Raw genomic sequence first — 27,720 nt, 5'->3', positions numbered from 1 at the left:
AACCAAAGGGCAGGAAAGTGCTTGGGATACGGCACGAGGCGGGTGGACAGTGAGACTCGGGGAGAGATGGAGAGAGTTACCTTTGATGTGAATGGTTAATGGTTGGGGCACCAATAGGCAAATGGCGTGGCCTCCAGTGGGCGCGGCCTGGGGGTGGGGGGCGGGTCCCAAACAGGACTGCCCTCTCTGATTGGAGAAAGGCGCAGGAGTCAGTCGCTGGCCGGCCTGTGACTGGCCGCCTGGGCTGTCAATCCCGAGCTGTCACGCCTCCCCTTCCATCAAGTAGACTGGAGACCATTCGGTCTGGGAATATTTACAGGGAGGAGAAGGCTGGAGTGGGGCTGAGCTGAGCCCAGGACGAGAGGGAGGAGGAGAGGGAGAGAGAGAGAGAGAGGGGAAGGAAGGAGGAGGAGAGGGAGAGAGAGAGGAGGAAAGAAAGAAAGAGGAAGAGAAAGAAGCAGCTGTTTCTATCCAATTTGCAGAGGGAAGGAGGGAGAGAGAGAGAGAGAGAGATTTGGGACAAATATGCGACCAACAACAACCATCTGAGTCACCGACAGCATCCCAGTGGTTGCGTGGGAGGGAGGAGGGAGGGAGGGAGGAGGAGAGGGAGAGGGAGAGGGGTTGTCCCCCAAATTATGGGAAGCGTCGGGTTGGGCGCGCGGCTCTTTCTGTGAGGGGTTCGGTGGGAGTTCCTCTAACCATGCGTCCGTCGCGCGCGGCATGGAATGCAGCCTGAGCCGGTGCCACTCACAAGCCGTCGCCACAGCTTCGCTCCGAAAGAAACTCCTGCTCCTCTTCACCATGTTGCTCCTTTGGGGTTACATCCTGTACTCCTGCGCCGGCTTTTGCGTCTCCCTGCCCGGCCCGGTGCACGGGTCAGCCCGGCAGAGAGCCGCCGCCGCCGCCGCCGCCGCCAGCGCCAGCGCCGCCGCCTACAAGGTCGCCTCCGACCCCGACCCGTTCGTCTCAGCCCCGGCTCTGAGACCCAGACTTGTGCCCCGGGTCCCGGCAGGTGAGGTGGAGGACGAGGAGGAGGAAGCGGCGGCGGCGGTGGCGGCGGTGGGGAGGGGGAGGGGGCGGGAGGCGGTGTCGTTGGATTCCGCGGCTCTCGGGTCCAGATCGGCTTCCAGAGACTTGTTGCACAACAACAACGCGGGGGGTTTCACGGAGGGCAGCCCGACCCCCCCCGGCGGGCACTCGCCCCGACCCCCGGAGCTGAACTACAGCAGCTTTGGGACCAAGAAGCTGCCCCAAGCCATCATCATCGGGGTGAAGAAGGGGGGGACCCGAGCTCTGCTGGAGTTCCTCCGCGTCCATCCCGACATCAGGGCGGTGGGGGCAGAGCCGCACTTTTTCGACAGACATTTCGACAAAGGCATTGAGTGGTACAAGTGAGTGTTACTGCATGAGATCCGAGATCCACGCGGGTGTGTGGGGGTGTGGGGTGTGGGGGTGTGGGGGGGAGGGGAGGGGTTGGGGGGACAGGACCAGAGAGTGTTTGTTAACTGTGGTTTCGTTAGAACAACACACATCAACCACTTGTGTTTCATTTAGATGGCGCCCCTCACACGGGATAGCGTCCCAGAGCGCTTTAGTCGCTGATACTGACCCGACTCTGATTTTCTGGGTTGCAGAGATTTTTTGGGGGGTGGTGGGGGGGTGGAGGGGTGGGGTGGGGTGGTGGGGGCTTGGATCATTTGCTAAATATTCAGAGTCACCAGAGTTAGCACTAACTTGGATAAACACTAAACCCAGTGAGCTTTATTGTGTTGTTTTTCGAAAATATATATTTTCAATATATATATATATATATATAAAATATATATACATTCTGATTTATTTGAGAAGGATTGGAGTGTGGATGGTTTGTGTTGTATTTACAGACAAGTCTCTGCTCCAGTCCTTGTCGGTCGCCCTGACCAGAGCCCTCTCTGTCTGTGTCTGTCTCTCTCTCTCTCTCTCTCTTCAGGAAGGTCTTTTTATATCAGTCACGAACTCCTCAATTGCAAAAAAAAATTAACTCCCGATCGTAACCCGATTTCTCACCAAATACTTGTTCTGTGTTAGTGAGTAGTTTGTGGTTGTGTCTGTTAAACGGGTTGTCCCCTTTTAAAGCTGAGCTCAGCGCGGTCTCTCTCCCTCTCTCTCTCTCTCCCTCTCTCTCTCTCTCTCCCTCTCTCATGTTCTCTCTCTCTTTCTGTTTCACACATAAATCCGAATGGTGAATTTTGTTTGCCAATTTTTTTGTCGTGTTTCGTGGATCGGGCGGTGCAGAGAGACGCGAGGGTTTGGGTGTTTAATGATTTGACAAGGTTGTTTTTGCCTTTAAATCTCCAGATCATTTTTCGCTATCAACTTAGCAGCCAAATAATATCCGGATTTGACACACGAATATATATATATTATATATACACACATACACAGGGTGACCAAAAAGTCATGATAGCATAAACAAATTATATATTTTTTAAGATAATAGGGGAGCTTCACGACTTTTTGGTGACCCTGTATATTAATTTAAAACCTCGGCGCACCCCAGACTTGTCAATGTGATGTCGGACACCAAATAGTGGCATTAACCCCAACTCCTCACTCACTCACTCACTCACTCACCCGCACAATTCAGCGATATTTGGAAGTTAATGCCTAAATGATGCAAATTGTCGGGTGAATAAGACGAGCGAACTGGTGAGGCGGGCAACGAATGTCGTGAGAAGCAAATAATAATTAATAATAATAATAATAATAATTAATATCTGACACAGGGAAAGTCCCAAGAGACGAGGGGAAGGTTCCGTTTTCAGACTAAACGCATTCTAACTCCCGAGAATAACGATTACACAGCGAGTCTCAGTGTTTTATTTATTACACACGGGGCGTGTGAATTTCCCATCTACTGCGAGTCAATGGGAAATGGTGACTTTTGCACAGTGACTGGTTTGTAAATGGGGGGGAGATGACAGTGGAGGTTGTAAATGAGGGGGGGGGTGGTGAGGTGGTGGGGGGGGGGAGATGACAAGAGTTTTAGATTGTAGATCTGGAGGGTAGTTCGGGTAAAAGGAAGGCTTTTTGCGCGTTAAATCTCTCTGTCACACCAGATGTGATAGTTAATGCATCGGGAGTGCGGTTTATTATCATTCAAGTCTCTTCCCCAATCAATTCGTGAGCATTCTGCTTGTTAATGTGTGGGGTGTTGTGGCTGTGGGATGTCATATATATATGTGTGTGTGTGTATGTATATTTACATATATATATAATTTTACCCCCAAATCGTGATAACTACCGTATTATTCAAAACAAATTATTTCCGTAAGACCTAACGGATATTGTGATAGTATCACCACTGTTTTTTGTATCCCTTGTGCAACATACGCACACCGTGACACACACACTGAGCTTAACAAACCTCTTCCCATCCGACAGGAGAGAGACCAGCCGAGAGATGGGAGAGGGGGGGGGGGGAGAGAGGGGGGGGGGGGAGAGACAGAGAGGGTGGAGGGGAGAGAGAGAGAGAGAGAGAGAGAGGGTGGGGGAGAGAGACAGAGAGGGTGGGGGAGAGAGAGAGAGGGTGGGGGGAGAAACAGAGGGGGGTGGGGGAGAGAGGGTGGGGGGGAGAGAGGGGGCAGAGAGAAAGAGAGAGGGGGGGAGCGCGCGCGAAAGAGAGATGGGGGAGAGAGGGAGAGGGGAGAGAGAGAGTCGGGGTGGGGGTGTGGGGGGGGGTAGAGAGAGAGAAGTAGCCAAACCAGAGGATTGTGGATGGATGGATGTGGCGGGGGAAGGAATGTAGAGCTTCATAATCATCACATCGAAATCTGTGCGAAGCGAAACGTCGCATTTTGCCCTTTGCGGCTTATTCATCTTTTGCCAAATGGGCAGAAACATGTGGGAAGAACTCTGATGGCGATCTGGGGTTAAACCCTCTCCGACTGCTGCTCCGATCAGCTGCGGTTAGAGGATCGGGAAGAACTAAACACACAGACCGTGAGGAATATTTCAGAGAAGGTTTTGTAACGTGTGTGTATGGGGGGTGGTGTGGGGGGGGGGGGGGGGTTGAAATACATGTTTTTTTTGTGATGAGTGAGTTCGGAGCCGCTGCGAGACAGCGAGAGAGAGGATAGTGGGTGCAGAATAGATTATTAATAATTTGTAATAAATGTTGCTCACTTCTCAACCGAGTTGTTGTAAGAGTAGGAGTGACCCCCCCCCCCCTCCCCCCCATGTTTGTTTTTGTGGGTAGATTGGATATTCTGAAACTTAAACAATAACTACAGCCCTGAATCCCTATTAAGCCATAAGCAAATATATATGTAAATCACCTTCCACTTGATGGTGAATGGCTTGAATTCTTTCCCCCCTCCTCCCTTTGGAGAATAAGAAAACTTGCGATGGTGAGAGTACATGGGGAGGGGGGGAATTATTCCTATTCTCCACATACAAACACTCAAAAATCAGCTCGTCTCTGTCTCTCCTGAACATCTCCGGAGAAGGACTTTGATGTGGAACTTTCTAAAGGATAAAATACTTTTCTGGTTGAAATGAGAGATCTCCAGATTTATTCTAATATTAGCGATCTCTGAAGTTGGATACCAGAATAAATCCGGGGGGGGGGGGGGTGGGGGGTGGGATGGTGGTAGGGAAAGCTTCAAATTGCAATTGTTCGAAGCTTTTTGCGCCATCAATAAATCGCTGCTTACAGACTCACAGAATAACGTTAGTCAATGGATTGCAATTTTAAAAGTAGTTTTAAAAATGCGACGTTTTTATAAATGTCTTTTTTTTTGGACGTGCCGGTGAGAAAAACGCTTATGTGTGTGTGTGTGTGTTTAGGGGTGGGGTTGGTGTGTGGAAATCGTAGTACGACTTTATATATTTGTCCTTGAGTGGAAAATAATCTGAGCCATAAAATGTAATCGGCGTCTGCACCCATCCAGGATTTGACACGAGATACTTGATAAATCGCTGCTGCCTTTTGTCTTGTTCAATCCTAACCGATAACCAGGCAACTGTGTTAGATTTAGCTGCTTCATTATTTAATCTAAAATTCGGGCATGAGTTTATTTGCTACAGACCCTAAGTTTGCCCCCCGCACCCCCCTCCCTCATATTAAACTCTGTAATTCACACCTTGGGAAGCCATCTCAATGTCTACATCCGAGCTATAATTACACAGAACACAGCCAGACTGTGAGGTGTGTATAGGAGCGGAGCTTAATTAGGATTAATTAACATTGGGAACAATTACGTTTAGTTACTCTGGTCCCGTATTTTACTGTATATATATATATATAGAGAGAGAGAGAGAGACCATGTGACATTTTCCACATGCTGATGTTTCAAATGATCCATCTATTTATTTTATTGCGTTGTGTTTTTCGACGCTGGTTATGGGGTAAACAGCCCACTGTGTTGGTTTGAGTTGAGTGGAAAGTAAACCCAACAACAACCCCGACCAAAAGGCAAAGCAGTTCCCCCCTCCTCCCCCGTGTCCCCGTGTGTGCTGTGTGTGTGCTCTGTGAGGGACAGAGTGCTGGAAGTGCTACAGATCTTCAAATAATATATATATTATATATATTTATTATACACACATATATTAGATGTAATTGAGGCAGCGGGGCTGCGTCAATTACATCTAATATATGTGTGTATGTACATATTTATGTATGTATAATACATATATATAATATATAAAACTAGAAACAAAAGTTTAGAGTTCATTTCGCTTTCCTCTTTCTAACCTCCCGACAAAGTACAGCGCTCAGCAGGGAAGCGAGTTCAGTTAATGCACATTTAACTGTCCGGTCCACTCACAACTGTTCTGACACCGATTCTAAAACACAAAAATACCGAATATACACATACACACACTCCTTAAATTGACATCCTATTGTTATTTTTCTTTTCCACGAGGATTCTTCTTCTCCCATTACTGTTACACGGTTCAAAAAAGTTTTCCCAAACTACTATATAATGTATATATATATATATAACATTATGAATGGATTTATATCGAGATTAAACACCGTTAAACACATAGATTAATTAGCCGGTCCAGCGAGGAAACGACTTGTGCAGTCCTTGTCTCTGTTTATGAACCCCCCCCCCGTCCTGCCAAGACCCCACTATTCCCTTCTCCCTCACACATCCCACCTTACAGAGCGGTGTTTAACCCCCCCATTTGGCTATTCACGCCAGTTGGGAGACAGCACTGGGTATTTTCGATTGACGGGTGTAATAATCCCTCCACACACATACGCAAATGAATGATCATTCAATCCACGAGTGTTTGTGGGCACTGCTGTGCGCAATTGGCTGCCGCGTTTGGCTTCCAAAACACAGAGTCGCCCCCACTTTACAATATAGAAACAATAACAACAGTAAACCATGATATAGCGTCTCATTACATCGCGGAGACGTCTCAAAGCGCTTCACAGAATACGCTGTAAAGCGTAGTGACTGTGTATTTGTGGACGGAACGCACGTTTTATCCGGGAATATCCCGTCAAGTGCTTTGAGGCGTCTCGACGACTTGAGAAGGCGCTATATCAATGCAAAGATCATTATTACCCCCCCCCCCCCCCACACACACACACACACACACAGTGGGTGTGAGGACGCCACGGTAAGGTGCAGGGGAGGGATGTCCTGGGACTTGTGCTGTGTTTTGCGCTGTTTGTTGCTGTTTGTTGTGATAACATCAGGTTATCATTGTGAAAGGCTCCAGGCGGAGGTGGGAAGAGAAACAAACACACTCCATCTGCCAGGCATCCTCCCCCCCCCCCCCCCCCCGACTGCCTTTTGTTGAGATCTCAGATAATTCTAATCCACAGCAGACTGCAGCAACTCAGCATTTAGCGGTTGGGCTAATTTACAATAGAGAGAGCAGCTAATGAGGACAAAGTGTTTTTTTTAGTGGCCCCGGAAATAAGAACATCATCATCAATTCTGTGTTGCAACACTCATTCCGGGGAAAAGTGGCCCGAAACGACGCTGATTTATTTCCCTGAACGAGTAACTGATAATCATAATCCTCGCATTTGATGCAGCGCCTCATCACGTCTTCGAGACGTCTCAAAGCGCTTCACAGGATATACTGTTGAGTAAGTTGACTGTATATTTTGTGAGTGAAACGAGGCAGCGCACAGCAGCGTCCCACAAACAGTCGTGGATTAAGTGACCAAATTATTATTACTATATTATTATTACATTATTATTAAACTAAATTGATATCTCTCTGTGTGTGTGTGAGTCCCTAAACGAGGACTCCATCGATCTGAACAGCAGTTGGTGGGATGTGAATAAACCAAAGTGCATAATATTTTCGTTTCTTTATATAATGATATATTTTTCGCCCATAAAAGACAGTCAATTCACTTTACAGTGTATTCCGTGAAGCGCATTTAGACGTCTCGAAGACTTGATCAGGCGCTGTATCAGATGTCAGGATTATTGTTGTTATAACAGAAAACTTTTAATTCCCGATAACGCAGCAATCAAGAACTCGGTGTGTGTCTATCGCGGGAGGTGTTGAAAGCGTTTTCTTTTTCTTTTTGCGCGGATCCAAACGTTTGCGGGGAATTTCGAAGAGGGGGAAAAAAAAGTAGTTGACCCGAACATTGGAGTGTTTTGAAAGGCGACATTGAGAATAGCGTTGGTCACTATTATTATTATTATTATTATTAATAAAGCCGCTTTATTGTTGCCAATGCGCCTGTGGTTGTGTGTGTGTGTCTGTGTGTGTGTGTCTGTGTGGGTATGTCTGTGTGGGTGTCTGTGTGTGTGTGTGTCTGTGTGGGTATGTCTGTGTGGGTGTGTGTGGGTGTCTGTGTGTGTGTGTGTCTGTGTATGTGTGTGTGTGTGTGGGGGGGGGGGGGTGGGGGTGGTGGGGGGGTTGTATTCCGGTACTTTTACAATGTAAAAATAGTCGGCGATTAATAGCCGCAGTTCTCTGATTCCTGTGAGCTTTACAGACAGATGGTGGATTTATCTGTGCAGGTTCTGCCACAGTTACAGGCTTTGTGGGTTACTGAGGGAGGGGGGGGGGGGGTGTTGAAGAATGATATCTCACCATCCACAAGTGGTGACCCTCAACAAGAAGCGACTGAAATTCAAACAAAACCAACTCCAACTCCTCGACCCCCTTATCCGCAGCCTCACCTGTTGAGCTGTTGCACTCTCTGGAGGGAGGGAGGGAGTCAGTCAGTTGCCATTTCAAGGCAATCGTGGTTTCCTCTCAGGAAGAGACTTCTCCCTCTGCGCAAGATTTTCTTACACATTTTATTGGCTCGTTTTAATTAAAAATCCGCTCCATAATTCATCGTCTTGTTCAGAGCGATTCAGATTCCTGTGCCTCTCCCTTGAGAGGGGGGAGTGGGTGGGAGTGGGGGGAAGACTTGTGTGTTTGAGACAAGTAGAAACGTGAATTGGTAAGAGTTTTGAGGTTTAAGATTTGTTTTTGGTGCCTTTCTGTGTAATTGTGTGTCTCTCATTCGACGAGTAGGTTCGTTTCCCTTTACTCCACCCTGCAATATGGATTTGTGGGGGGGGGGGAGACACTCATTCTCTGAAACATCTTCCTAAAAATCCAACTCAAACAAACAAACAAACAAACAAACGCATAAATGAGTTTTTTTTAAAAAAGGAAATTCCCCCCCCCATAACTTTGTCTGAATTTGAAAGGCTCTGTATCAAATATGCAAGAATTATTATTATTTTTTTATTATGATGATTTCCAGGGCTGGTAAAAAAAACCACGTTATCCTCGTGTTACCTTGAAACTCATTTGTATTGGTTTTTAAAGCAATATTTTTCAAGCTACAGTTAAGTCCGGAGCAAATGTAAGTAAGGCAATGCATTGGGAATAGAAGTCGCTTTGGCACTGAATTCTTTCTTGCCCCTGGTGTGTGGGGGGGAGGGTTGGAGGTGTGAGTGGGGGGGGGGGGGGGTGGAGGTGTGAGTGGGGGGGGGGTGGAGGTGGGGAAGGGGGAGATGAGAAAGATCAACGAGGAAGGAAGCAGTGTGCACTTGTCTCAAGAGTTTGTGGAGGATTTGTAGGAGTGAGTGAATGGGGATAATTGATATGACATGGTTGTTGTTGTCACTTAGCATAAGGAGCAAGAGAGAGGGGGGGGAGAGACAGAGGGGGCGCGGGAGAGAGAAGGGGAAGCGGAGAGAGAGGAGGGGGGAAAGGAAAGTGAGGGAAGAGAGGGGGACTCCGGGTGGGGGGTGGAAGAGAGAGAAAAGCTGGAGTTCCAGGTCTTTAATTAGAAGGATCAGCTGCCCTCATCCTCTCGCACTCCCAGCAGTAAATAAGACTGAAATAAGACAACAAATAAGACCAGTTATTGCTCATCTGTTGCACTCAGCCCCCCCCCCCCCCCCCCCGGGACCTCAGCCCTGCCAATAGACTTTTTAAGAAAAGTTAGGAAAAACAGGAAAAAAGTTTGATGTATTTTTTGTCTTGTTGGGGGGAATGGGGCCATAAGGTTTTCTATAAATATTCCAAGAAAATCATTCAATCTAATGGTCTCCAGATCAGATCCCAGGTCAATGGGGATCCTTCCCTGCGTGTGTGTGTGTGTTTTTTGTACCCACCGATTTTTTTGGAGTTTTTTTTGTCTTCTCCCAACTAGAAGGATATTTGTTTTTGTGTGGTGGTCTATAATTTGCCATGAATCAAGTCCCCTGAATTCGCCCCGTTTGCAGTCTATGTCTGGTCAGTAAGTACATCGCGTCCCAAATACATTGGGATGAGGACACAGATCTATCTGTAGGAAGTGTGTGTCATTGACAAATGTATGTGCCTTGAGGTTAGTACCCAATGGTAATTGTCTTCTACGAGTCTAAGACTCAATGTTAAAATGTCCAGAGCTACCAGTTCAGTGATACATTTATTGGTATAGATATTCCCCACTACCCCCTGACACACACACACACACATAGACCCCCTACCCCACAAACAGGCACATTTTTCGAGGGAAAGGGAGGGAGGTGGGATCATATTTCTTGCTTGTGAGTCGCTGAATCCAGAGACTCTGTTGGAAACTGTCGAGGTTTGTTTGGGGTCTGTCTGTGTTCAGAGCATAGGTTTTTTTGTGTGTCGCTCCCATTCACTGTCAATGGGAATTACATCGAGACAATCGGCTAAAGTGTTTTGTAAATACAAGCGGAGCTGATTGAGTGACCAGGTTTTGGACACTGTGGTAACTAACCTCACTACCTGGCTGCTTGTTACACACCTCGTCCTTTCGTGAACCAGTTTGTGTCAACAACAGTCTCCTGTTACAGGACTAGTCTGGACACTCAACCGTCTTATGGCTTTGAGTTTCTTTTTTAGTACTGTATGTATTGTTTTATTTGTTCGCTGCTCATTGCATTTTGACTCTTAAAGACGTGTGTGTGTGTGTGTGTGTTGGGGAGGGGGGGTGGTCATTTGTCTCTTGACAGTGGCTGTTTGTGGGACATCAAGTACTTGCATAGGTTGGAGTTGCAAGGCGCAAGCAGTTTGGACAAGACTGGGGGTGAATCTCTCCACTTTATTTTACAAACTGTGCCGAATTATCTGCAAACTTCAGAGATGGAGGGAGGGGGACACAAGAGGCCAGAGAGCTGTGTAATCAGTTGCGTAAAGTAGCTGCCAAGGTTGGTGACTCCGCTGTTTGTTTTAGGTCGGGAGTGTGGGGCTCCACATTCACACACATTCCCAATGAATCTGCCTCAACTGTTCATTAAGCACTGACAATCCTGCCCCCACCTCACACGTTAAAAAAAAAGTTTCTCCTCCCCACCACTCCCACTCCATCCTTCTGGGTGGGAGTTGCGTTAAAGATCACTTTCGACTTGTAGAGTTTCCCCCAAATGTAACGAAAGTGGTTTAAATGGTCATTAATAAATAACATTAAATAAAACATTTTAATTGTTTTATGGCAAAATTTTATTTTTTTCTACGTTGCAGAATATGAGGAGTGTGTGTGTGGGGGGGGGAGGTGTTTGTGTGTGTGTGTATGTGGAGGGGTTATTTGTTTGTGTATGTGTTTGTGTTGAGAACAGCTGTAGTGTTTCAAAGATTCTGAGCAGATTTCTCTATTTTAGTCCTCGAAAACCATTAGGCAGATCAAAGCAGAGTCTCATTAAACGGCCCTGTTTGCGGGAGGAGTGAATATTATAGAAAAAGTTGGAATCATTTCAAAAACCGTAAGGAAATGTTTTCCCCTCTACCCCCATATATTAAGTTGAACTAACCTTTCCCATGACCCCAGTTAAAGTGGGTGATGCATCCACGTTTTGCCAATGGTGCCTGAGACAGCACTTTACAACCTGTCCATCACTCAACCACTCAACTACCTGGAGTTGGTTCCCTGGGACTTTCTGTCACGCCTTGTCCCAACAGATTGGGTTAAAATGTCAGGGGCTAATACATCAACAGCAGGCACCCATCATTGTCACCGGGGCTTCCACCCAACAGATTGCTCGTCTTAATAACAACCTGTTGATGCCACCTATTGATCTGATGCAGCAAAGGAAGCATCCCTTTTAATGAGGAACAATCTAGATTTACACTTCCCCAAATCCCTTCCGCAGGCAATGGGTTTGCTTTACTGCTGACCAGCGTTTTGCCAGAGAGCCTGAACGATGAGCACTAAGCTCTCTAACTGAAGATGTGAGGCATTATTCTATCAGTGACTGTTGTTTCGTTTTAACTTTGTTTTTAATTTGCTTAACACCATTAGCCCCTATCCGCCCAGAGAACAGGAAGCTGGGGTTTGTAGAGTGAAGATGTTACTGGGAACTTCACTCAGTGTTAGTTTCCCACAACTGACAATTTCTCCTGCACTTTGTGAACGCAGTACTGAAGATGCTACTGGTTAGGCGTAAAGGTTTATCTACCTACTGTGCTAATTAGGTACAGTCCCCTTTCTTTCAGTGGGTTAGCAAATAATGCATCAATTTTCCTCATTTTTAGCGCAGTAACCATTGCAAGTAAAAAAATATACCAGATAATTTAAGATTCAAAAACAAATTTATAATATCCTATTAACTTCAATTTACTCTAATTCTCTGACTTCTTATTAACTGGGTATGGAGAGAAATGTGTACAGTTGATATTGGTCTGTTGTGCAAGGTGATGTGAATATTCAGGGACGTTTTGATATAACTGGCTTTCAATAGTCTTTCAAAACTCAAGTCTTTCATTAGAAACTAATCTCCAAATTTGAGTTGAGTTATTTAAAACTTTGTTGCAATAAATAATGTCTAACATTAAGAAATGTCTCCCCAGGTTTTCTGTAAAGCTCAGTGACTATATTTTGTAGGTAAGCTAGGGAGAGACCAATAGTGTTGTAATAAAACTAGGGCTCCAGATTTATGGCCTATTTTACAACTATCACACACTATCATTAATGCTGTTCGTGAAACTAACCATGCTTTGGAGTTGGAAAATTCCATTTCATTTTTAATCTCACTTTGCTTATCTGTGCCTAACTCCCAATGTCACAAACACACACCAAGGCCACTTTTGCTCAATGACACTGAGGTTTTTGACCCTAACCGTACTCTGGTCTGAAGGTTCTTGACTCGAATATCTCATTAGCCGTCCATTTGGGTTCTCTTTTTAATGACCAAAAAGCCCAGAAGTACTCTGGGACAGGTCAGCCTCATATCCTGTTGTTTAAAGAACAAAGTGATCACCAACCTCCTCACCCCCCCGCAACCTCTTAACGCAGCCTTTCAAATCAGCCCCATTTAATGTTGTGGTACCCCTCGCTTCCCTTAGTAAAGTTTATATCTTTAAGAACCTGCAATGAAACATTTGAAGGGCACAGCCAGTGAAGCTCTCTGACTCTTCACTCCCTTCAGTCAGTCTCCCCCCCCCCAGTTCCCCCATATAAAAGATTGTGATTAACTGTGATGTATCTGCCTCTTATCGCTTTTGTTAGCTTCTTGGCAGCATGACCAGTCGGAGAAACGTAACAGACTAAATAATGCGACTTGTTTTCTGGGAACTTAAAGATTCAGATTAAGTGTCAGTCACGTTTTATGGAATTGGAAGCCAGGTAGTGACTTGGATCATAGGACCAATCTAATGAAACCTGGTGTGAAACGTCAGGGTAGAAATGCAAACATTCCTACTCGTCTGGCTTGGTTTGCAATAAGCCTATTTTGGAGCCTTATTGGAAGGAGATTGGTATTTAGTCTGTTACGTTTCTCTGACTGGTCATGCTGCCAAGAAGCTACAAAAAAGCGATAAGAGGTAACTGATAGTGAGCAACAGAGGGAACACAGCTGCTGTGGTCTTTGAGCAGGAATCCCTGGTTTACAAATCCTATAACTATATTCATTGTAAAGTCTACAATTTCCAATTGTTTGGAAAGTTGAGTTGAACTATATGGTTTTGAAAGAAAGTTTGAAACAAAATTTGCCCCCACTGTGGTTGGAAGAGAATGACGGCCAAGGTGATTTCTTTTAAATGAAAGTACTTTTAATAGTAAACGATAAGTGTTAATCTTGCCTAATGCACAGCTACAGGTCTCAATTTCAGGTTCCTTTCATTTGCCGTTCAATAAAAGTTTGCTTTATCCCTTCTCTATCTCACATTAAGGGGTATAAAACACGCTATAAGGGAAAATGCTTTTTTTAAAAATGTATGTGTATGTATATAGATATATACAATCAATAGGATTCAATCATGGGCTTATTTTGCCTCTTTTTATAAATGTCAACTGCAATTTACATGCTTGTAAACTGGAGTCAGTTTGATCAGAGCTTTGAAGGATTTGTTCTTAATGAGCCTGCGATCTCATAAACTGTGCTTGGTTATAACGATTTTTTTCCCTAGCGTTTCTTACTTAACTCGAGCCTCCCAGGATCCAAAGGCACAATGAATGTGTTTCCTTCGGAAATATTGAGCACGAAGGCCACTTTCAATCGAGAGTGTAATTAAGTCCGAAGTTAATGGAGAGGCTGGTGTTGTATAAATAAAACACTTTCCTCTGTGCATTAAAAGATTACTTTCTATCCTGTCTTCATTGTGACTATTATCCTAACCGGCTCTACCCACCCACCATAAAAACAGTGGGGTAGCGGTTGGGATCACATGACCACCCTTTGCCGGCCTATCCTGTTCCAATTCCTTAGCTGGATACAATGCTCAGAGTGGCCTCTTCACAGTCGTGCAATTACTTCTGCTGCACAAACTCCTTTTCATCTGGCACTGAGAAGCAGCGGATTGTTTTCATTCTGAATTACAGAGACTAATTGTAAGGGGGACATGGAGAGAGGGGAGGGGCGAGGCTACTGGGGTGGGCCTGCCCCCAGCCTCCACCGTTGAATAGGGTCACAACATTTGGGAAAACGTGGTTGAGGCCGATAGGAATCTCCTGCTGAAGCCAGGAACAAAAGGCACTCAGTCCGACAGGAACTGCATGTCAAACCCCCATGTCGGTAGAAAGACTTTCCACACTTGGTGTACTGCCAATTATTGTTCCTGGTCATTCAAACAGCCTGCCTCATCAAACTTCTTTCTATGCATAGTTTTTTTTTGTGGTCCCTTATTAAGGTTTTGCTTTCTCCTGAGCTGAAGTCAGCTGTATCAAAAGAAACCAGTTGATCTGTGAAACCAACGTGCAGCAATAAATCTCTTTTGTTTTCACCCAGATGAGTAGATTTTAATTTGGTCGTTGGGAAGCTTGTTTCTAGTCCTGGTGTCAATGCCCATTCGTAAAGCTGAAACAACACCAAAGAAAGTGGTTATACAGCCTGGACAAACTGAACTCCTGTTAGACTTTAAAAATAAACAGCATCACACACAGAGAGAAGGGGAGAGGTTTACCTAGAAAGCTACAAACAGGACCCGTCCCTCCAGGAAGTGTGTGCGCATTCCAATACATGAGAATTTCCATGTGTTGGAAATTGCATGCATGAAACACTTACTTGGTTTGGATACTCTTACTACAACAACTTGGTGCTATAGTGAAAGGTGCTATACTCTTAAGCACAGTTGTGGGCTTCCGCATGTGTCACACACCCGGCTGACCAGAAAAATTAAATGTTACAGCAAAGAAAGAGGCCATTTAGCCTATCCAATCTGCACTGGTGTTTTTTTCTCCAAATGAACAACCTGATCCCACTCTTCTGCTTGCTCTCCTTGCCCTTTAGTATTGACCTGTATTTCCCTCTTGTGTATGGTCACCATGTGTGTCTAATAATGAGATGAACAGGTCCCACCTGGACCCTAATTATTAGTGTTGCCTAGCACCTTGGGACGTCTTCCTGATGCGAAAGGTGCTATAATCGTTGCATTTAATATAGCGCCTTATAACGTCTTTAAGATGTCTCAAAAGGCTTCACAGAATATACTGCAAAAAAGTAAATTGACTGTGAATTCCGCCACTCTGCACCCACCCTCTGAAACTCCATCCCATAATCCCTCCATCTCGTCCCCTCCCTCACCACCTTCAAGACCCACGTCAAGACCCTCCTCTTTGACCATGCTTTCTATCCCCTGCTTCCCTCCCCCAGCCCTCCAAGCTCCCCCACCCCGACTCAGCTCGGGTCCATAATTCTGTCTGTCCAGCGCCTTGGGACATCCTCCCAATGTGAACGACGTTATACAAATGTAATTTTGTTATTGTATATTTTGTGGGCGAAACAAATTTAATTTGTTGTCGTTGTTGTTACACACATGGATTTGTGATACAGTTGCAATCTGAACCCAGTGTCCCACATCTGCAACGTATCCTTGTTTCGTTGCTAGAGCTCGCACGCAACAACACGAGTTTTAGGTGGAGGAAGCGTCTTCAGTGGAGTCAGTCAATCATTAACTCCTAGGGCTCCAGCCATGCAGTCGCTCACTAACCAGTCTACATCCAACATAAAATGGCTCTTTATTTTTCAACAGGAAACTGATGTATTTTAATGAAAGCTGTAAAATTAAAGTATCCCATAATAACATGTCTCCTCTCTATCGGGTCCCTTGGGCAACAAGTCTATGTGTGCACAGTTGACAATTGCTCTCTTTTCATTGCTGTGTGTGTGTGTATGTGTGTGGTGGGGTGGGTGATGATACATTTACACACACAATTTGCCACTGAAATCGTAACAAACAGACCTTGGATATTTGATGGATGTGATAAGATTTCCACACTTTTCGAGCAGTGTTGAAGTAGGTGGAAATGAAGAGGCTAATTGACTGCATGTTGTGTAGCTTTGTTTATTTGTGCGAGCCGCGTAATGGCTGGTTTCTCTGGTTTATGATGCACTAAAGGAGATTTTTAATTGAGCATGAGCTCCTCTGCAGGGCAACAGTGTAGGCATTTTGATGGGCTGTTAATACTTTCCATCATAGCGTGATGGCAAGGCCTCTTGTGCACTCTGCAATTGTGCCTCCTAACCAGAGTTGGACATTTAGATGGTGGGGTGATCATAAGTGCTTTGCTTTGATTATCTCCTACTCTGCAGTGATGTCAGACACTCAACGCATTTAATTATTGTTAATAAATCAGGAAAGCTCAGGCACAAACTACCTCGCTCGCTGGGTGAAATACTCTCTGTGTTTGGAACCACTTCCCCTCCCATAATCTTACTCTGTGTGTGGGTGTCTGTGTGTGTCACCTCCTGTACAATTACTGAGAATGATTCAGGATTTCGGTGAACTCGTCTGCACAGGTTGAGGTTGTTTGTGTTGATTATAGTCGTGGCTGAATTGGCACAGCACATGCCCGTCGGACAAATTCCCTGTGGTTTGGACTGAAAACATTGAGGTAAATTAACTGCCCAGAAACTGCCAGTTTCATGGGAGACTTTACCTACTTCGCAACAGCCTTCAAGAAACAAGCAATAATGAAAGCTGAATTTATGTTAGAATCTAGTTGTTTTGAAGGTTAAAACCATTCGAAACTGGGGTGAGAAGTGGTGGCAAAATCTGATAATAAGGCTGTCAGAAAGAGAGATTGAGCAAATCAGTTTATAAGCTTCAGAGCATGTATTCCAACCTTATATTTTCAGTTGTTGCTTCCTTCTGTTATACTGTACAAATAATCTTACTGGTTTTATAATAATAATAATCCTTGCATTTGATATAGAGCCTTATCACGTGGTCAAGACTTCTCAAAGCGCTTCACATCATACTCTGTAAAGTGGAGTGACTGTGTGTTTTGTGGGCGAAATGCAATAGCCAATTTACGCTCAGGAGATTAGGCTTGAAATGTGTAATTATCATTATTTCTTAGACATTACATATGCTTCAGCAGCTGCAGTTGTAATTCTTTAATTGCACATTTCTTGTTAGGAAATACTGCAAATTAGACCCCGTGTGGGTTAATGCTTTGCCCAAGAGGATGTGCGCATTTCACAATCTGACCTTGTAGCTGGTTCCGTCTTTTGTTGGTCCCAGACCAGTAACTGTCCTTCCAATGGGCATTTCCGAAGTATTCGATGTGATAAACGTAAGATTCTTTTCTAAAAAGAGCGCTGTTCAGGTGGATGTTAAAGATCCCACAGCACTATCCCAACACAGAAGGGAGTTCGTCCTGGTGCCCTGGTCAAGAGTTCTCCAGTTAAAATTGGTCACTCACTTCATAGCTGTTTGTGGGACATTGCTGTGAGGCTATTGTGTCCCCTTGTTTGCGATCAGTCTCCCAGAGGGAAGAGTTGTTCCATGTTCGGCTTGTTAACTCCCTCATTGCTTTAAGCATCTCATTCCGATCACTCCTGATCCCATCTCAACTATGAGGAATATAACCAAAGTTCACCCAGCCTCTCATCACAGCAGTCCTATGATTGTCAACCTTGTGCCTACATTACAAGTGCAGTCAATAGACTTTACAGTCAATTCTGTGAAGCACTTCGAGACGTCTCGACAATGTGATAAGGCGCTGGATCAAATGCAAGTATTATTATTATTGGTGGTGCATTCCAGCCCTTCATTGCAATCTACATATGTCTGTGACCACACGATTCTATCTGGCTGTGTAGGTGCATGAGATGACAGGATCCCATTTGTAGAGATTGGCAAATTAATCATTCAAGTTTGCTGTAAACTAAATAAAAGGAATTGGTTCTTTGTGTGACAAGCTTCAAAGGCTCTGGAACTGCAGAGTAGCTGCTAAATAATGTTGCCTCAAGGCAAAGTACTGTTGTAAAGTCATTAAATCGCACACATCATAAGTTTAAGTCAGTGAATAACGCCATTTGTGAAAAAAACATTAGACGTGTGGCCAATTGCAGGAAATTAACTTTGCCTCTACAGGCCCGTTTTCCTGTGTGTTCACAACCAGATAATCCTGCTCCAAATCTAAAAAGTTATTTTTGCGAAGCTTTGCTAATTTTAAGAGTTGCCCGGGAATAAATTTTCAGGAGGCCCCTGACCTTAATGTTCTGGCTCAGGATCAAGAGGAGTGATGAACAACAACAGTTTGCATTTATATAGCGCCCTTCATGCGGAGTAGCGTCCAGGAGGCATCGGGGAGCGTTCTGGAGCGCTTGCACAATGGTAAGGAAATGCCAGATGTTTTGCAGGCTGTGTGAACGCAGGGACTTGATGGATATCTGATCAAACGGCAGATCCCATTTGTATGACTGAGTAAATCAAGATTGCAAACTTCATCACTTTTCAATGTCAGACCCACCACCTACCTCGTGCCTTCTAAACACACATCCCGATTGTGCAGTGATCATTTGTGTTCAGTGTCACTCGGTTACGTTAATTACGAGGCATCAGAGCATGGTTAGCAACTCAAACTAACTGGTTTGGCTTCTCCTTGTTCAAACGTTTTCACATCCAAAAAAAATACTAGCAGATCAAAACGGTGTTAAGAAGATAAAAGCTCTAATGGCATGGCTGCACTCAGAGAAAGACCCGGGACTAGAGACAATTGTTTTGTTTATTTAAATGGATCTTTTGACGTATCGTAAGGTGCATCTGTCCTTTGATGCTTGGTTAGTCAGGGCAAGTCTTCAAAGCAGTGTGGCTTCCTTTTAAAGTGTAGATCTTTAAAATGTAGCATGAGGTGTCTACCTTGTGATGGTCAGTGACGCAGGTGTGGTGCTCACTTCCTGCTACAGCCCTTTCAACTTTGGGTGCTGGGGTTGAAAAGTAAAGGGGGGGGGTGGGGGGAGAGGGGGCAACAAGGCTTGAAAGTGGATCCGAGGCTCGCTGAATGAAAGATATTGTTGATATTGTCGGAAATCTTATGCTGTCTCCCTTTTATCTAGCAGTGATCGAGACTTCTGGTTGGAAACTCAGTTAAGTGATTGGCAAAACGTTGATCTACAGGACCCTCTCTTTTGTCAAAACTGTTTGGACAGGTATAGGTCTGCACCGATCTGCGTTTGGCAGATCCACTTCATATGTTGGCTGTCTTCCTTTCTTGGCATGCCTGAGCCTGTCTTGCTTTATACACACACGGAGAGAGAGAGAGCGCGAGAGAGAGATGGGATGAGAATGCTTCTGAGAGGCAACTTCATCCCAGCATCCATGCAGCAAGTGCTGAATAATAGTACATTCCCCCATAGCTTTAATACATCTCAGTCCTTTTCTTTGCTTATAGTACAGTGTTTGCATGCTGGTGTAGTAAACTGATGTGGTTTATAAATGAGAAAGTGCTGTCTGTAGTGGGAGGATGATAGTGTAAGGATTCTGGAAAGGTGCGAGAGATCAAATGAAGCAAAGGTTTCTCTATACTCTTCTGATCAAAGTAGATGCTGGCAGATGCTGCATCTGGACAGTGGGTTACATGTGGGATTTACTGCTGATTTCCCTCTCTGTTAATCGCTCCTTTGTCCATATTGTTGCCATATTGCTGATGGCTTCATTAATTCAGCAAAGCGTAATTAAGCAGAAATGCTTAAAAATCTGCAAGCCCGTTTCCTTTGAAGAACTATGGAAAACTGCCTTCCAGCTCGAGACCTAATTCAAGAATTATCCACCATTCTGCATAGTCTTAAGTTTTAAAATAAAATGATCCTTATGGGCTAAAAACTAGTAAAAATTCAGGCCTCGGGAGACTAAAGGGAGTCGATGCAATGTCACCGTCTACTAAGTGACCTTTGTGTAAACTTCAGGTTTGGTTTGTGCTGAATGAGGTGGATAATACTATACAAAGAAAAGTCTTGATCTCTGGTTCATTGATCTAAGCAAGATATTATCTTGTGTGGATTTCATAAATAATTGCATTTGATATAGCGCCGTTATGTCGGGAGGACGCCTCAATACGCTTCACAGGGTCGACTGTAAAGTGCAGGGATTGCATACACTGTAGGCGAACGTAGTCAGTTTCCTCACAGCAATGTCCCACAAACAGTCAGAACAAACGCAGACAAACAGATTTCAGCTACATTTACGCATGTCAGCATTTTGGTCCAGTTTCAAGTTTCTTTTCTTCTGATAAGAGCGATTTTTATCAAGTGTCCGATTGAAGAATCGAGGCTATGAGAGACTGCTGTGTGTCAGTCTCTCATAGCCCCTCTGTGTATCAGGCTCGGCATCTTTTGCACTGACATGTTGGTATTCACCGAGTGTGAGGAAGCTTCTGGGGATGTGCCCACCACACTTGTTGGGTATAGGCACTTGGAAGCCTCTTGTGACAGAGCATTTGTCACGGTTGAATGAAACCTTTTTGGAAAGGCTCCCTCTCTCAATAGTCAGTGAATTATTTTCCAGATTGTTAGCAGATCAGTCAAGACCCCTTTTTGCTGACACCAAGACCAATAAATGGTTCTAGCCTAGGGACTGGATTATGAAATGACCACCTTCTATTGATAGCTTGTCACCCTCTCTTCCTTCGCTCCACTTATAAAGATCCAGTGGCCCAAACTTCCATCTTCTACAATTACACACTTCACAGTAAAATCTTTTCAAGTGCTTTGAGACGTCTCAACGACCAGTGATAAGGTACTACATCAAATGCTTTCTTACCTTGTAAGGCCACTTGGTCTTAAAGTTTAAAATGATGCACAATGGAAGAAAAACCTTTGATTCAGGCTTAAGTCCACTCTGGCCTGCTCCACATCCTCCGCCCTCTCTGCCCTACCAATGGACGGGAGAACTTTCACCTACTTTGCATTTTCTGTCAGGAACTTTCTCCCTGAATCCCTCCACTGAACTCCCTCCCTCAAATCCATGTCTCCTGCTTTGACTGCTATGCCTTTCAGCCACTGCCATCTCCTCCCCAATCTCTCACCCTGCTTGGGTTTCCCCTCCATCCCTCTGTAGCACTCGAGACTCCCGTGTGAAAAGTGCTGCACATCTGCAAATTCTTGTTAATCCTGAAGTCATTTTTCTACATTCTTGAAGAGAACCAGCTTCCAAATTAAGACGAGATAGAATTCCGGGCATCTGAAGTGTTTGCTGATTTTTATATCAAGTTTTGAATTTATTTTATTCAGGTTCGAACCCCAATTATGCTTCCTCCCCCACACCCAGTCCCTGACCAGCACCGCTTTCTTCCACCTCCGCCACATTGCCCGTCTCCGACAATACCTCACCCCAAAAGCTGCTGAAATCCTTGTCCGTGTCTTTGTCACCTCTCAGCTGGACGACTCTAACCCCCTCCTCACTGGTCTCCCCTCCTCCGCTAGTCAAAAAATTCAGCTCATTCAAAACTCCGCCAGCAGCATTCTCACCCACACCAAACTTCATACCCCGATTACTCCAGTCCTTGCCAAACCACTGGCTCCCTGTCACAGAGCGGATCCACTTCAACATCCTCACTCTAGTGTTTAAATCTCTCCATTCCTTGGTACCACCTTATCTCTCTAACCTCTCTCCCCACAGCAGTACCCGCTGCTTCCGCTCTACTGTGTCCGGCCTCCTCCACCTCCCCCAAATCCCCTGCTCCACCTTCGGCGGCCGTGCCTTCAGCCACTATGCCCTGAAATTTTGGAACTCCCTCCCTCAACCCCTTCACCTCGTTCCCTCCTTCCCCATCTACAGGTCGCGCCTGAAGACCTTTTTCTTGACCGCGCCTATGGTCACTTTCCCCCTCCCTCTGGCTTGGCCTTGGCCTTGCCCTCCGCCATTGATAAGCTCTGAGACGCCGCCCAGCGTGGAGGGCACTATATAAATGCAAGTTGTTGTTGTTTATTCCTCAGATTGCAAATTTCTTGAACCATCAGAGATTTAATAATGATTTGATTTGAAGTGCTCCGGGATGCTACCCCTGTGAAGAGCGCTGTATAAATCTGTATAAATGCAAGTTGTTGTTGATTTGGAATTTTAAGAAGAAAAAGGGGTTTCTCCTGGTGCTCTGGCCAACAACCCCAGATAAACTCAATTGTTTCCTTTCACAACTTTTCGCAAGATCTCGCTGAATTAACGTCCTGCTCCAATCAAATGCCGGCCCCAGGTTTAGCTCCAATGCATCATTTGTATTAACACCAGCGGAAATAAATGCGAGTCGTTGTTCAAAATAATACACTTGTTCATTTTGTTGCAATTCTGCTGTAAAGTTGCAACCGATGCAGATTTGAATCTACACTGTTAAAGTATAGTTCTGTCTCCTGCTTAGAACCGTTTTTTGCTCAATCATCATGTGACACAAACAGCAGGAAGAGAGGGGGACAGTTTCCACATTAACGTAGAAAGTGAGGTAATGTGATTGGTTTAAAGTCTATTCTTTTTTCTTTAAGAAAGGAGACTAGGATGCAAAATCAGAAATAGCATGCTTAGAATTTCCATTTTACACCACTCAATAAATGTACAATGCACCAAATTCCTCCACCAAGCACGAATTTGCCATTCTTTTATACTCGTGTCAAATGGTGCTCTCGATGGCAAGCTACATGGTTAAACGCCAGCGTCATCCCAACACATACTCTGGGGTGCCAAGCCATGCCTCTTGGCCAACTTGTGCCTATTACTGCCTGGAATTTGGTAAGCAGGGTGCATCCATCCAAGCAGAGAATGAGCGTTCCATTCCAGACATGGCAACATTTCCTTGTGAAACTCTTGACTGGTTGGGGAGAGGAAAACAAGATTGCATTTTCTAGAAACCCAGCTATGAATTTTGGAAGATTCTAAATGGTGATCTTATGGCTCAGACTATGTGAAATTTCAGATTGTTGATCATTATCTCTTGTTCCTCTTCTCACCCCAACTCCGTCCCATCCGGCCACCCCCCCCCCCCCCCCCTCCTCGCGCTGAAATGTGCATTGTGCAGTGTTATTCGCTGGTGGTATCTCTGGGACATTCACTGCCTAGTCTCGGACTTGAAAGAATGGCTTCTCGGATGAAGTATTATGCCTGAGGAATGGACCTCCAGCACAGAGTAAGCTATTTCAGTGAGAGAGATGAAGTCAGTACAATATTACTGAAGGACTTTGAGCAATGACTCCAGACAATAATGTATTAAAAATCCAGCCAAGGGTTTGACATTCAGTTGCCATGACATTCCATTCATCGCTGAGTTCACTAACACCAGTTTACAGTCTTGTGGATTGCATGGGCCAATGTTTCAGTGGAGACTGTGTACCAGACCCATAAAGGAGAATCCATAATTTATTTTCACGCCACTTTATGGCTCTCGCCTTAAAAATAGCTCTCCTTTCTTATGCTCGTGAAAATCACTTGGCAACTGTCTGCGCTTGTGGACATGTGGGTTCCAACACTATGGCGTGTATGATCAGACCTTATTTATTTCCATTAAAAAGTGAGCTTTAACTGGCCAAAATTATCAGCAGTTTCTTTATTAGAATCCCATGGCTGTCAAGTGGTCAGAGATTGGTTCGAAGAAGTTTTATTTCACGCTGGCTTGTGCTGTGCCATTTCCATTTAAAATGCCCTGACACCGAAGGGCTGTGTAGTCCATTGTACAAGTACCAACCAAGGCCGTTGTACTCGGCTCTGGAAAAGGCAATTGGCACATTCACACACTTGTGCTGGTGACATTAAGTTAACCCTTTATTCTTTTTCTATTTTGTTCACCTGCCATCAAAACTCTTCAACTGTAGTGAGCATTTGTCAGAGATGCTAAACCTGTTCATGGGGTCGTTGCTGGAAAAGAGAAGGGAATTTTCTCTCCTTTTATCCTAACCAACAATCCTCCAGGCAAGTTGGTCTGACACTAACATAGCTGCTTGTTGGGTCTTGCTATAAGCAAAATAGCTGCTAAATTTGACTGCCGATAGTCACTGTTCTCACTAACAATTCCCTGTGAAACTTGTCCGAGGAGCTGGGATGCAAGGATTATTTATGTAACTATGATATTTGAAACAGATGGTGTTCTGCTGACCTGTTGACTTGCATGGTACCAATGGTGATCTGGGTGCAGCTGAAATGCTCTTTGACTTTAGTATTTTGAAGGCGTGCTCAGAGGTTAATTCCATTTGGTGGCTCGCAAGTGTAGAATACAGAGGAGCATGCATCCCTCTTGCACATGCAAACCTGAGCAGAAATCCCATCTTTACTCACTGAATGACTTCCCACTTTGCTCCATGTTATGACACGAACAAATGACGATGATCAGTTTTTCAGGTCAACAAACCTGTTATCAGTCATGTACGTCGTAGGCTTTTCAAGAAATACACAGAAGCTGCAGAGCAAAAGGACATGTGTTAATAGATAGGAGATGGGGATAGGGTGTGAGGGGAGGTGGGCAAGGATATTCTTGTAGAATGTGGCGAACAGCTGGAATGGGTTTCCAAGATGGGGGCACTGAGGCTATTTAAGGAACGACTTAATGTAATAGAAAGATGGTAGTGTGGGTATTCTTGAGGGACACGATCGAATGGGTCGAAGAGTCTTCTTTGCCCCAAATCTCTGTGATATTTATTCAAGTATGTTTTTCCACTCAAGCATTTTTCTCTTTCCCCCCCTTAGAGACTTGATGCCGAAAACTCTGGATGGACAAGTCACCATGGAGAAAACGCCCAGTTACTACGTGACCAAGGAGACGCCTCCTCGTATCCACGCAATGTCCAAGGACGCCAAGCTGATTGTGGTGGTCCGTGACCCTGTGACTCGTGCTATCTCCGATTACACTCAGACTCTCTCCAAAAAGCCCGATATCCCCAGCTTTGAGAGCTTGACCTTCAAAAACAGGACTACAGGCCTGATTGACACCTCGTGGAGCGCCATCCAGATTGGCATCTATGCCAAGCACCTGGAGAATTGGCTGCAGTACTTCCCCATGCGGCAGATCTTGTTTGTGAGCGGGGAGAGGCTCATCAGCGACCCAGCCGGAGAGCTGGGCAAGGTGCAGGACTTCCTGGGGCTGAAGAGAATCATCACAGACAAACATTTCTACTTTAATCAGACCAAGGGCTTCCCCTGCTTGAAGAAGCCAGAGGGCAGCAGCAAACCCCACTGCCTGGGCAAAACAAAAGGCAGAACCCATCCCAACATTGACCCCGAGGTGGTTCAGAGGCTCAGAGACTTTTACCGGCCTTTCAACATGAAATTTTACCAAATGACGGGTCAGAACTTTGGCTGGGACTAAGGTGAATGGAACCTCATGTAATTACTATAAAGACATGTGAATTTATTGCGCTATATATATTATATATATGTAACTTGTACAGAAATCTATTTTATAATAATTTATTTTTAATTCTTAAGCAATTAATTCACTAAGCTGCCTAACCACATTGTACACTGTATATAGATCAGCCGTGAAATTGTCTTCTAACATTCCTCAATGATTAGTTATATTTGCTCATTGATGATGCTGTCACACATCCTATTAAGAATTAATATCCAAAAGCACAATTTTTTTTGTTACGGGTATTCAGCGTTTGTTGGGTGTGTAAGCGGGGCCTTTGGTCTTTTCGCCTGGCTGTGTGGGTTTGAAACAAAATAATACGGTCCAAAATTCACACCAGGAATGTGCAAGCTCAATCACTCAGTCAAAACACAAATTGCACATCTCTGTTAAGGATAGAACCAACCGTCTGAATCTCCACAACATTGGGGGGGAAAAAAAATCCACCCACTTGCTGGCTTTTTTAAACCAATAGTCAGGAGGTCCCAGACTGGTAAGGGGATTAGAATCCTGGTCCAGTGCCTGAAACCTCCCTTGGATTCTCTGCGCCATTCAAGATCACAAAGATGGAAGTTCTATTTGTAGCTGAACTGCATTGATAAGCTGATGCTCTTTGGTTTTGTTGAACTCACTGAGAAATACAGAACTGCACTTGGTATTGGATACATGCATTGATAATCTCTCCTCGCCCACTCTAATGTAATTGTACATTCCCATCATGGGTGACGATCAGTTCGATCTGTGACTCCTCTCAGCCCTTGAATCCCCACATCTCTGCAGCAAGGTGCTTTCAGTCACCAATGGGGGGCAAGACTACCTAGAAAGCGCCTTCACTGTTGAGCTGTCCACCCTGTCATTGACTGCTTCTGGACATTGCAGTGCTGTTTCAGTCCAGGGAGAGGCTTTATTCCTTTAGAGCATAGCTACATACAGTCAACACACCTCACAGTAAATCCTGTAAAGTGCTTTGAGATGCTCCCATGACATGTTAAAACGTTATATCAAATGCAAAGATTATTATTGCTCAATCCTTGCCAAGTGGTCATTCTGTTATTGCTGTAGACTGTGCCCAACACATGAACCATGCTAATCCCAACCCCACGGTCCTGTTGCGTTAGTTCAAATCACTGCCCTGCTCATCCAAAGGGCAGCTAATTCAATCCACCCTTTCAGTTGTCTCAGCTGTAATGGCACCAATCTAGTGAAGCTAGGTAGATTTATTGTTCACGAACGAAGCACAATTTTTGTTAAAACTCTCTCACTGTGTAGCCTATCTGCTTTAACGCGTGCGTTCAGGCATTTCTTTCTTTGAAGAAAGCAGAACGCCGTGTGGTCAACAACCTTGCAAATGAAGTGTTAAAACTGACGTTCTCTGGAACATGGCTGTCAAACATCTGATAAGCACAGTAGCAAAGTGCTTCCTTAGGCAGCTTTGCAATGAAATGCTTTACACATTGTCTACCTGAGCAGTGGGGCTGCATCACCAATCCATTGTCATCCAATGTAAATTGTAAGTGACTGTTCTCAGAATTAATCACACAAAATAATAAAATGATAATAATAATGTGGTCACTTCAATCCACGACTGTTTGTGGGACGCTGCTGTGCGCAATCGGCTGCCGGGTTTTGCCCACAAAATTTAGTCATTTCACTTTCCAGTACATTCTGTGAAGCGCTTTGAGACGTCTCGAAGACGTGATAAGACGCTATATCAAATGCAAGGATTATTATTATTTATTATCCAAAAAATCCATTTATATCTCAAAACCGTGGTTAGCTAACAATCTGTGATAACTGTGTATGGCTGAGTTTAATTCAGACTGCATTCAAAAGTACTGATATTAGCAACTTTCATCTGATAATATTGTACTTTTAGAATAGTTAACGTGTAAAATAAAAATGTAAATCAAGTATTTTGTGGTATGTACAACAAAAAATAATTTTACAGATAAAAATGAATCTTTCTAGGAAATTGGATAAAACTTCTTGCTGTTTCTTGTTATGCAGAAATGAATAAAATATATTTTACCAAACTGACAGTCTCCTCCTTTCGACCAAGATGTGTTTGTTTTAAAAGTAAATCTCGTTCAAAGATGGAATAGTCATGGGTTATTTGCCTACACTTAAACAACCACTACACTTTATGGTAAAAGCCTGTGAAGCGTTTTGAGACGATTCAATGATGCAATAAGGCGACAACAGAGGCAAGGAAAGATTATTGTGTTTGGAATGTGGATTTGGCTTGATCC

At 44.6% G+C, this 27,720-nt stretch overlaps 1 protein-coding gene across 1 annotated transcript; it reads left to right on the top strand.

The window, feature by feature from the left end:
* Positions 1-406: 406 nt before the first annotated feature.
* LOC103175713 (heparan sulfate glucosamine 3-O-sulfotransferase 3B1-like) lies at positions 407-27,504 on the top strand. Its single transcript, XM_042342571.1, has 3 exons — positions 407-1,032; positions 1,063-1,394; positions 24,811-27,504. Exons 1-3 carry the CDS (start codon positions 724-726, stop codon positions 25,427-25,429), a joined length of 1,260 nt encoding a protein of 419 aa, XP_042198505.1. The 5' UTR covers positions 407-723; the 3' UTR covers positions 25,430-27,504.
* Positions 27,505-27,720: the final 216 nt, after the last annotated feature.

The sequence above is a fragment of the Callorhinchus milii genome, unplaced genomic scaffold (genome assembly GCF_018977255.1).
Source record: "Callorhinchus milii isolate IMCB2004 unplaced genomic scaffold, IMCB_Cmil_1.0 Scaffold20, whole genome shotgun sequence".
Taxonomy (NCBI): domain Eukaryota; kingdom Metazoa; phylum Chordata; class Chondrichthyes; order Chimaeriformes; family Callorhinchidae; genus Callorhinchus; species Callorhinchus milii.
Note: the sequence above shows the minus strand (reverse complement) of the source record. Positions and strands in the feature narration are given on the sequence as shown.

What these genes read in the sequence shown, in the direction of transcription:
- LOC103175713 (XM_042342571.1), top strand. Translation starts at nt 724, where the DNA reads ATGGAATGCAGCCTGAGCCGGTGCCACTCACAAGCCGTCGCCACAGCT. An exon ending in CAGGTGAGGTGGAGGACGAG is followed by an intron (nt 1,033 to 1,062) that starts GAGGAGGAAGCG and finishes GCGGTGGCGGCG; the next exon opens with GTGGGGAGGGGGAGGGGGCG. An exon ending in AAAGGCATTGAGTGGTACAA is followed by an intron (nt 1,395 to 24,810) that starts GTGAGTGTTACT and finishes TCCCCCCCTTAG; the next exon opens with AGACTTGATGCCGAAAACTC.